This window comes from Wasmannia auropunctata, unplaced genomic scaffold, assembly GCF_000956235.1.
Source record: "Wasmannia auropunctata unplaced genomic scaffold, wasmannia.A_1.0 LD336064.1, whole genome shotgun sequence".
NCBI classification, from domain to species: Eukaryota; Metazoa; Arthropoda; class Insecta; order Hymenoptera; family Formicidae; genus Wasmannia; species Wasmannia auropunctata.
Window position 1 is genome coordinate 1,467,608 of NW_012026826.1, and position 11,670 is coordinate 1,479,277.

At 31.4% G+C, this 11,670-nt stretch overlaps 2 protein-coding genes across 2 annotated transcripts in view; both read right to left on the reverse strand.

Moving 5' to 3' along the window:
* The window catches only part of LOC105450281 (C-terminal-binding protein), an 84,238-nt gene extending 74,718 nt beyond the window's left edge, over positions 1 to 9,520 (reverse strand). The window contains exon 1 of the mRNA XM_011690065.1: positions 8,919 to 9,520. The gene's annotated coding sequence lies outside the window, so the exon portion shown is untranslated. The remainder of the gene's footprint in view (positions 1 to 8,918) is intronic.
* Positions 9,521 to 10,805: 1,285 nt separating this feature from the next.
* LOC105450283 (ATP synthase subunit b, mitochondrial) overlaps positions 10,806 to 11,670 on the reverse strand; it is a 3,131-nt gene continuing 2,266 nt past the window's right edge. The window contains exon 3 of the mRNA XM_011690070.1: positions 10,806 to 11,215. Coding sequence (XP_011688372.1) covers positions 11,039 to 11,215 — 177 coding nt within the window. The 3' untranslated portion in view covers positions 10,806 to 11,038. The remainder of the gene's footprint in view (positions 11,216 to 11,670) is intronic.

The window sequence follows — 11,670 nt, forward strand, 5'->3', positions numbered from 1 at the left end:
GCACGCACGCACGCACGCACGCACGCACGCACGCACGCACGCACGCACGCACGCACGCACGCACGCACGCACGCACGCACGCACGCACGCACGCACGCACGCACGCACGCACGCACGCACGCACGCACGCACGCACGCACGCACGCACGCACATTTATACGAATGCCAAAACATTAAAATGCTATACAATGTAATTCTATGTATAATAAAAAAAACTAGAAAAAAATATATTTAATAAAAATCACGTGAAAATTTAGTGGTGAGGACCATGGACCTAGGAATATATGGACGGAGTCTTTTGCGAGGGGAAAGTGATAATAGCGGTAACGGAGCAGTACCATAGGCGTAGGAATACTACTGATTTCGGCTAATTCCGTGAGCGTAGCTCGGAAGTGTTCGGTAATATAGTGTTCTGTCACTGTTCTGTGGAAGCGTCTTCTCTTTCTGCACGCGTCGAATATTACCGAACGCAACCGAAATGTACCGAAGTTAGTGGTTTGATCCCACGTGAAGCCCTTACGTCGAATATCACTACCCCCCCCTCCCCCTCGCCTTTCTAACCAGTTTATGCACCGTCCATATATTCCTACGTCAATGGTGAGCATCAAGATCCTGCTATGACTGTCATTGACCTATCTCGAGAATTTAATTGTATTAATCACTGTATGCGATCTATATATGTATATATATTTTTTATTATACATAGAATTACATTGTAGCATTTTAATGTTTTGACATTCGTACATAAATATATTTATTTTTGTATATAAGATCTTTTTTAATTTTTAAATATCATTTTAGTAATCTAATTCTGAAAAAAAATGTAAAATTTAATGCAACAAGATTCAAACATTAACAATAATTTAATTTTCAGATATAATTAATTAATACAATTCTCGATATTATTGCGCGCAGTACCCAGTATACTATTATACACAACTAAACAATATTATATCTCGCTGGCATGTGATAGCAATTCCGTAAATCTTCATGAGTTTTACTTTCGAATTAAGCAAATCTAATATTCTTGTTATAAGTATAACGAGCAATCTCGAAATTGAAGACGATTTTGTTGCGCATTATGGGAATTATCAGCGCTATCTCACGATTACTGTTTCCAAATGTGCATCTACTTCATCAATGTTTTATTGATAATAAATTATTAGAATCATTTTATTGAAATACTATGGTCAAGTATTTCAAGAGTCGATCAAAATAATTTCTTGTTTACTTGATAAACGTTACCAGTTAGTACAACAGCATACATTATGAATAAATACATACATTTAGTACATTTAAAAAAAGTTTAGTACTGCAAAAAATGATAGGCTCTGAATAGAATATAAAGTGTTAACAAGATTATCGAAAAAGAAGAAAGCTAAATATTTACCAGGAAAATGACGTTTGTGAATAAGCTATCGTGTTCTAAAGTTAACTCGCAATTGCAACGATAATGCCTTGCTTGTTGTAGTCGCTTGTAATAAATTCGTCGTTTACGAAAATGGGTGCGTAAATACACACGTGTATAAGAGAGGTGCGAAAAGAAGCATATAACATAATGCATACCATATCATCTAACTCAAGCTATTACAATATTTAATATAAATATTATAATATTCATTATTAATTTTTACAATCACTCATAATTAATTACCTAGTTAATTTTTTACAATTGTAAAATGTTAATTTTTTACAATTGTGGAATGTGGAATTTATTTATCAATTTATAATTAATAAAATTATAAATATTTATTTTATTGACACAGTAGACAAATAAGTTACACGTTTTATAAATAAGAATTTTGGAAAATATATCAAAAAATTAAATTCTCTTGTATAACTTCTTTAATTCTTTATTAAGAATTAACAATTATAGTTTTGTTGAATTCATATATATTATATTAATTATATTTGCTATAAATTAATTTTCCACTATTAACATTTTTAAATATTAATATTAAATTATCATTTTTACATAATCTATATATTACATCTGTGTAGCAATCGTGGCGCAGGGAGTTGTGCATCTTTTTCTGTGCCGAAGACCCAAGTTCAAATTGGACTAAAAACTTCGGATTTTTATTCGATCGCTAAGTACCTCTCGGAAGGCAATGGCAAATCAGATATCTGAATATCTAGAATATATCTTGCTATGAAAACCCCTCTAAATTATGCTGTTCGGAATCAGCGTTAAAACTATAGGTCCCGTATATCTGCGTAAATCGTAAATAACGCACGCCACAAAAATAAGGTGAGAAATTATCACTCTGACAATAATCACCAATTCTGACAAGAGGCAAAAGAATTGATCATTTTTTATGGGCTCTGAATAACCTATTTCTATTCAAAACCGGAAATTGAAAATATCATCAATTCAATAGAGTGTACCCGATTTACTTAATTTTTTTATATTTTTGATAAAAACACTGAAACACTCTGTACCTATAACTGATATACATAAATTATTAATATGTATTATTATATTTATAACTTTGATATTTATTGTTCATTGGTTTTTTATATATTTATTTTACAACAAATGTTATTTATCTTATTACTGTCATTTTTATCTCTCTAGTATAATTTATAACTTAAAGATCCAATCTTGATTTTAAATTCTTTACGATCAAATTGTTCAAAAATAAGCATTTTTCCAGCAAAAAATTCCCGGAGAGGGATGTATTATTCGTTGTTATTGGTGAACCGGCATTTAAATGAGCTCTCATTTCTGGCCTTACGTAATTTGCTGAATACTTGCTTGTGAAGAGTAAGCGGCGACTCGACCACTCAGTTGGTCGGTTGCTTATTCAGCAACGCTGTGACCTGTATTCCTCACAACACAATGATATGCTTCAGTTCCTTTTCGTTTTTTTTTTTATAAACAATTGCATCATATAATAATAAAGCGCATGTGCACAGCAATATTATAATAAATAAATACATAATGCATAATTTAAGTCTACCGATTTTTAGATAAAAAAAATTAATTTCTTACAATTTATAAAGTATTTAAATTTATTAATTGCTTATTTTGTAAATTTTATTAAAAAGATCAAAATTCTAGGAATAAGTAGCTATCATCGGTAAAAATTTTATATTAAAAAATGCTGTGGAAATTTTATTTAAAATACGTTCATTTAACGTCAAAGTGTATGATTTGTCTTCTTAATACACTCTTTGACACAAAAATTATGCGCAAGTTTAGACCTATGCGTATCTAATGTCATAATCGCGTCTAATCGTGAAAATCGTTAACAATAATTTTATCACATATGCTTGTCAATTTTTGCGACGCTAGGATAAAGAAGAGCGATGCATCAATGTGCACATGTAATCACGATTATTCGATTAGAAATTCTGGTGAAAATTATAAAATAGTTGACGTTTCGTATTAAAGTATATGTATTGTTTTGAAGTTCAGTCAGTGTCTGTATAAACACACGCACACGCACACGCATACGCCACGCACACGCCACGCACACGCGCACACACAAACACACACACACACACACGCACACGCACACGCACACACATATATATATGAGATTGAATAAAATAAAGAACCTTTCATCTTAATCATGTAACTTTTGCAGAAGTGTCCTCTCAATTCGTTCTTTGCAAAAATTAATTAATATATCTGCAAACTAACGAAATACTATAAAGCAGAACTTCCCAAACTTGTGTGAATCGCAATCCACTTTTTAAAACAACAAATTCGTGATCTATCTAGCTTTAGAAAATACATGAGGTATATGATGAAAAATGCGCTTATTCCCTATTTACGTTAATGACAACTTTGACGTCGACATCGAAGCGAGTTATTTTCAGACAAGGAGTTTGATAACAGTAATTTATTTCGAAATTTGGTTTTTTATTATCATTGAAAATCCAATCACATACGTAACAAATCATATAAAGACACGTGTACACAAGTTTGTATGTATAGCTATACAAATTAAAGTGTAATTTTACTTTTTAAAAATGTCTGCAACCAATTAAAATTAACAGTTTACAGCAGAGAGAAGAGAAGGGGGGTAGGGGGAGAGAGAAAGAGATTATAACAAAAATTAATAAAGTAGATTTCTGTGTGCGTGTGCATGTAGAGGAAACAGCGACTAGTTGTTTCTTTTTGATAATTTCTTTTGTAGCCAACTTGTAAATCAGACGAATACCGCAAAGATTTACAAAAGCTGTATTTATATTACACGACGGAACAAAATTAAAAATAAAAATCATCAGTTCTATTCTTCAAAAACAGGCAACCTTCAAGATAGAGTAATTTCGTCAAAAATAAATTATGTTTTTTGAAAAATCATAACAAGATATTTTTCAAAAAACATTTTATAGCTTAGTCTCCATTTTTTAGATTAAGATTTTAAAATATAATTAACTGATTTTTTTCGGAGCTGCATAGATACAAATAGAGATGCAACATCGCAAAATTTTTTCTGAACTTTACAAAGTTTCATGATGTGGAACTAATTAATGAAATTAAAAATTGCACATAAATGCAGTATACAGCTTTTAAAAAAGTGAATTTTTTTCTGTTAATTGGCTCTTTTGTTAAGCGTCGTACGACTTGTTTCACCGAGTTATTCAACATTAAAGCAAAAAAATTCTGAAACTCTCAACAAAAAATCAAATTAAAGGAAAAGATTTACTCTTTTAAAATCTGTAAACCGTATTCGTATGCGATTTTTAATTCACGCTATGGAACTTTGCAAATAACGAAAAAAATTTTGCAATTTATCACATCTCCCTTTATGTCTTCGAAAAAATCAGTCAGTCGTTTTCTTAAAGTATCAATTTAAAAAGTGTAGATTTCAAGCTGTAAAATGTTTTTTGAAAAATCTCGTTACGATCAGTTTTACGTCTTATAAGTTAACAGAACAAAATAAGCAGAATCAATTCTAACTAGTAAAATAATTTGTTGCTTATTTGTTGCTAAAAAGTTGCCAAAGAAAATAATTTGTTGCTCTATTAGTTTTTTTTAAATGATGTTCCGTTAAAGGAAGGTTAAGTTAGCAGAACATTATATATACAACAAAATTATGCATAAAAATAACGTCAGAATTTGTTGCTAATTTGTTGCTCGCAAAATATGTTAGTCTTGATTTAATTACTCGCAAAATAAATATAAATAACAGCAGAAAACCTACATAGTATGTAGGTTTTCTGCCCGTTATAAGTTTCGTTGCCCAATCTTCAAAGAATCAGTTGCTCACATGAATTCGATATTAGAATAATTCACAAGCATAACACTATTAAAATAAGTCGATTTTGTTACCTTGTTGTTAACTGTAATATGTAAAAATTAAATAGTTTATCCCGGCCATGCGCTCTAAGTTCTCTTGTCCCATTCTTCCAGATTTTGTTGCTTGCATGAATTTGGTATAAAAATAATCTGCAAGCGTCCTACTATCGAAATAAGTCGATTTTCGATTATGTTGCTAACTCTAACGTGTTAAAATTAAATAATTTATTATGGCCGACCGCGCCGCGTGCTCTAAGTTCTCTTGCCCGATCCTTCCAGAATTTGTTGCTCATTTTAACATGTTAAAGTTAGCAATAAAATCGAAAATTGTTAGATTTCAATAGTACGATACTTGCAGATTATTTGTATACCAAATTTATGCGAGTAACAAATTCTGGGAGGATTGGGCAAGGAAACTTAGAGCGCAAGGCGCAGTTGACCTAGATAAACTATTTAATTTTTCCTTGTTACAATTAGCAACAAAATCGAAAACGGACTTATTTCGATAGTACGATGCTTGCAGATTATTTTTATATCAAATTCATGTAAGCAACAAATTCTGGAAGGATCGGGCAAGGGAACTTAGAGCGCACGGCGCGGTCGGCCGGAATAAACTATTTAATTTTTACATGTTACAGTTAGTAACAAAATCGAAAATCGACTTATTTCGATAGTACGATGCTTGCAGATTATTTTTATATTGAATTCATGCGCGCAACAAAATCTGGAAGGATGAGACAAGGAAACTTAGAGCGCGCGGCGCGGCGCGGTCGACCGGGATAAACTATTTAATTTTTACATGTTACAGTTAGCAACAAAATCAAAAATCGACTTATTTTAATAGTATGATGCTTGTGGATTATTCTAAAATCGAATTCATGCGAGCAACTAATTCTTTGAAGATTGGGCAACGGAACTTATAACGGGCAGGGCACACTATGTAGGTTTTCTACTGTTATTTATATTTATTTTGCGAGTAATTGAATCAAGATTAACATATTTTGTGAGCAACAAATTAGTAACAAATTCTTCAAAGACGTTATTTTTATGCATAATTTTGTTGTTATATATATATTGTACTGCTAATTTAATCTTCCTTTAGCAGAACATCATTTAAAAAAAAACTAATAGAGCGACAAATTATTTTCTTTGGCAACTTTTTAGCAACAAATTTAATAAGCAACAAATAATTTTACTAGTTAGAATTGATTCTGCTCATTTTGTTCTGCAAATTTATAAGACGTCGTTTTCTTTACCTGTATTTCGTATATTCTGTTGTGGGATATTTTTTTCATTGCTCTCCTTTAAAATATATATCCATATAAACGAAATGGCTAGGATCATATCTGTCGTAATTAAGTATTCTTGCATCATTATCGTGCATTAAATAAAAAGTTCAAAATATTCTTCTAAATTCTTTTAAATATTACATTACCTAATATTTTTTTTTAAATCTTATATTCTTAATTTGTACGTGTCAAACATGTATGTTAGATATAGTTCTCCGAATCAAAATGTACGAATATTTAGATATTTCAATATCATTGCAATCGCTTACTTGTTTATTCGTATGACCGCATGTACATTAACAACGCACATGTCACAACCGTCCGGAACCGATTTTGATTCTCCTTGAAATATGTTGTTAAACACAAAAATCTAAGAGACATATTTTTGTTACGTACGAAAAGGCTATTTTCTTCCGAATTCAATCATTTAAGAAATTTGAAAAACTGAGTGGTGAGGGTACTTTATTAAACAAAAAATTAAAAATTTTTTACAACTTGAAAGTATTCTTCTTTAAACCGTACTTCTGTTGAAAACATTTTTTTTATCTTTTGTATTTCCGATGATATTCGCCCCAAAAGAGAAAAACAGTTTTTTTCAAAAGTGTTTCACCTCCTAAACACGAGATACCGCACGTATAAAATATGTCTTACATTTTTGTGTTTAACATATTTCAAGAAAAATCATATCGATTCCGGACGCGCGGTTGTGACATGTCTCTTGTAAAACAAAACAGTGAAAAATAAACAAGCACAGTGCATACCGAAGGGAAGAAATAATCGTGCCAGTTCAGATGAATATGCAATCAAAAAGGCATATGCTTGTTCTTGAGGTGCTTTTTCGTGTTTGTATTATATATGTACGCTTCTAAATACATAAAAACAAAGAAAAATAGAAAAAGGGAAAGAGAGAGAAAGGAAAAAAAAGGAGAGAAAAAACGAGAAGCGCACACGTATGCGACTTCTATTTATATAATTATGTAATAAATTATTTATATAGAATATATAATTGTATAATTATATTATAAAACATACATATATTCACTCTTTGAAAAAAAGTGTTAAATCGAATTGAATTCATTATTGCCCTTTTTCTGTGAAGCTCTCTGATTCTCTCGTTTTGCTTACTTCATACCTACTGAAAGAGTAACTCAGCATAGGGATCGTATTTTGACAACTCATAAAGATTAAATTATCGTGATTAATTTATATAATTGTGTAATTGTATATTTGTATACTTGAAGTACATTCTCATTCACTCATAATATACATTAGATGCATTATTTATCCTTGTTTATCGAATATTAAACAAAGATAAACGTTGCTATAAAGAAAATGCACCATTGTTTTTTGTATAGGTATACATATATCACGCAAATAACACGCTCCTGTATAATATACAATAAAAAATTAAGGAAGTTTTTAAAAGAAGTTACATTTTCTTAAATATCTCAGATTATATGTAATATATAAACCCATATATAAACCCATTAGGTCGTTTATCCAAGTTTCATAGATTTGTCAGATGTAACCTGAGATACATTTAAAAAAATTATTTTTTTGAAAAACTAAATAATCTATCTCTTAGGTTTTGGAACTTATGTTTATTAAGTCTAGTATCCACAATGTTAAAAATCGTCCCGAGAGATCTTGGACGAAGAAAGACTCAACAAATCACATTTGAACATTTCGGTCAATTAACCAAGACGATTCTTACTCCGTCCGAAATCTCGGAGCAATTTCTGACAATTCGTGACTTATAAACATAGGCTCTAAAACCAAGATACAGAACATTAAAGTTTCTAAAAAAATTCTTTAAATATATCAAGTCATACAAATCTATGATACTTTGATGAACGACTTAATGGATGTATGTCATTTCCCCTTGTATATTTATATTGCTGCGAAAGATGGTTATTATTAATCATCACTTATTTCCACTTTATTCAACATCTCAACTTAATTTCTATTCGAGAGCAATAGTTTTATTATTTGATATTACGCTTACGAAGATACAATTTCGTTTATTTATTTGGGAAGAAGGTGAATCTATTGATAATTATCTGGAGTAAATAATGACACAGATCAAATCGAAGAGAGAATACACTCGAGGAAAGACTAGGAAACGATGCGAAAAGAGGAGTAGCATCTTCCAATGTGGCACAAAGAAAATGCACGAACGTATACACGCATAAGGTGGAGAAGCGCGAAATTCTTGATCATACGCACGCATGCAACGCCGACGCCACCGCCACGTTTCGAAACGTTTCGTATATATACTATCGTATAGTCGTATACTCGACTACGCGAGGCGCGCCGCCGTCTTGGCGCGCGCGCGTGCATGCAGGAAGCCATGATTGCGCGTACACTATACTAACCTGTCGGAGGCGATTTTCTCTCCCTTGATATTCTGCTTGGCGTCCTAATATCTGAAGTTGGCTGAGTATTTTCACTGCGTGCAGCTACACTGCGATCACCAAACTATTCACACTTGCTTTCGTCTGTCTTTCTCTATGTCTCTTTATCTCTATCTTTCTCTCCTTTTTCACTCCACTCCTTGTCTCTTTTGCGTTCGCGCGCTATCTCTCTCTCTATCTCCTTTTCTCACTTTTTCTTCCTTCTTTTACGTGGTCTTCCTACGTCTTTCTTGAAAATATATTCCCCGCTCGTCGTCAATTCTACAGAAATGCGCGCGGCAGCAACGGCGTCCGTCTACCGGGTGACCACCGCGGTCGGCACGGCATACGAAGTCACGCGAATATACTATCGAACACTGCAGTCTCTGTATAATCGTAAAATATGAATCGCACACGATTCGCGATATACACGAAAGAAATTTTCGCGTTTCACGTTTCACTATTCTCAATTCAATTCGCTAATAATTCACACAGATTCTCGGTACCTACGCTCCGAACTGCTATTCCTTGCTGAAGGAAAATGGCGGCCCCCGGGTACCTCGCGCGCGCCACCCGATGCTCATCGTCACCGGCCGAGTGCAGCCGAGCGCGGTCGAAAGCGCCCGAATGCTGTTCGCTGAACAATATAACGCGTTCGATTCGTTGAATGGTTTCAATGGTTCACACATTGAAAACACATTGCTGTTTACGCTAAAAAGCGATATCTTTGTCTCACATCACGCAGCGCGAATCGGTGATTACCGGTAAACTTTTTATCGAGGAAAATATATAAGATTTAAAATCTGCTTTTAATTTAAATTATCACTGAAATTTTCTAATAGAATTTTTTCTGTAATTTTGTAAGTTCATAATCTTGATAGAATACAAAAAACAAACAGAATACACGTAGTACATAATATAAAACTATAAATAGAATTTTGTTTCAATTTCTTCGCAAATTATACCATGACAAAAATAGTTTTGTTTCTCAAACACGAAAAAATCGATGTTCATAAAAGTAAAGACTAAATCTAGAAGTGCATTCTATTCCAAAATCAAGTCCATAATCAAATGGATTAAGTTATTTGTTTCTTAATATTCATTTGACGTTTAAAAGAAATCATTTCGGCCACAATGCAAGATGAAATTTGTGATTGTCTGAAAATCATGTATTTCCATATAAAATTGGTCCTAAATTGGTTTCCTAAATCCAAGAATGATACAATTAAAACGAATTGGAGCAGAGCAAAACAAAATTTTAGACGAAAATCGCTCAGTTTTCTTTTTTTCGATTTTTTTCTAACAAGTTGTTGTTATCAAGTTGTAAGTTATCACATTTTTTTCATTATCATTCACGAAGAAAATTGTAGAAAGAAGAAATTTGAACAATTTTCGCCTAAAAATTTTTTCTATTACTTTGCTCTGTTCCAATTGCTTTAATCATTTTCGGGTTCAGCAATTTTTCATAAAAATATAATTTTCCGACAATCGCAAAATTTCATCTTACATTATGAAAATAACTTCCTAAAAACTTCAAATACCTAAAAAAAAATTAATTAATCTCGGAACGAAATGGAATTTTTTCTTCATGGAACGTACTTCTTGTATATTTCGTCTCTACTTTCGGATATATAAATTTTTTTTCATGTGTGAAAATGCTATATGGTATTACAGCTTATCAAAAGTGTTTTTATTTTTAAAAAAGGAATACGAAGATTAACAATTATAAATTATTTTTTCAAAAACTGCTTAATAAAGTCTATATATTTAATCTAATTTTTCAAAATTGATATATATTATTTACTTTTAAAAATATTATATTTTGTGACAAAAGATAATAATTATCTAAAGGAAATAATAAAACATACAATCAATTTACCATTTTATAAAACTAATGTTTTGGATAAATTTTACAATTTTCTTAATGCTGCTAGTGTAGTATTGATTGATTTATGTTTACTGTTCCAATATGGAGTTTATTTATAATATTTTGACCATTTTGAATGTTTGAAAACAATATTTAATAGTCAAGTACACTGTTTGATGACAATTGTTTTATGATGTTGTCATCTTATTTCTATTTCATCTAATTTTACAATTCTTTATGCTTTTGCAGCAAGAGCTTCAAGGTCTTTGATACATTGCTGAAGAGTTGCTTTCTGCTGTTCAGGAGTGATAGATTTCAGTACAGCATTTACAATCCATTGCACCATATGCTTCTGTGCAATTCGGCGTTCGAGATTTTGTATTTGCACTTGATAGTCAAGACGCTTCTTCACCTATAAACAATAAGCAAATTGAAATTCCTTAATTATATTTTTTTTTCTTGAAAAAATTTGGTATAAAAATAGTGATACAATATATATTATAGATATATTATGAATAATAAGCTATAATAGAAAGAAAAAGAAGAAAAGAAACTAGGAAAGTGAGAGATGCAAAGAGAGAAGATAACAAGAAATAAAAAGAGAAAAAGGAATAGGAAGATCCCGAAGAGCAAGAGGATAAAAAAACAAGAAAGTCAGCCAGGAAGATGGTGAAGAAAATAGTTATGTTTAGAATCAGAGGATAGATTAATTGAACTTCAGCCGCGGGAAATAAATTAAACAAAAGAAATAAATTAAATTTTGTAATAGAATAATGAATTAGAAGTTGATATGTAATAATGTAAAATATAGGAATAAAAATTGAAAAATATAAATGTGAAATGTAACAGAGTAGGTATAGAAAAGTA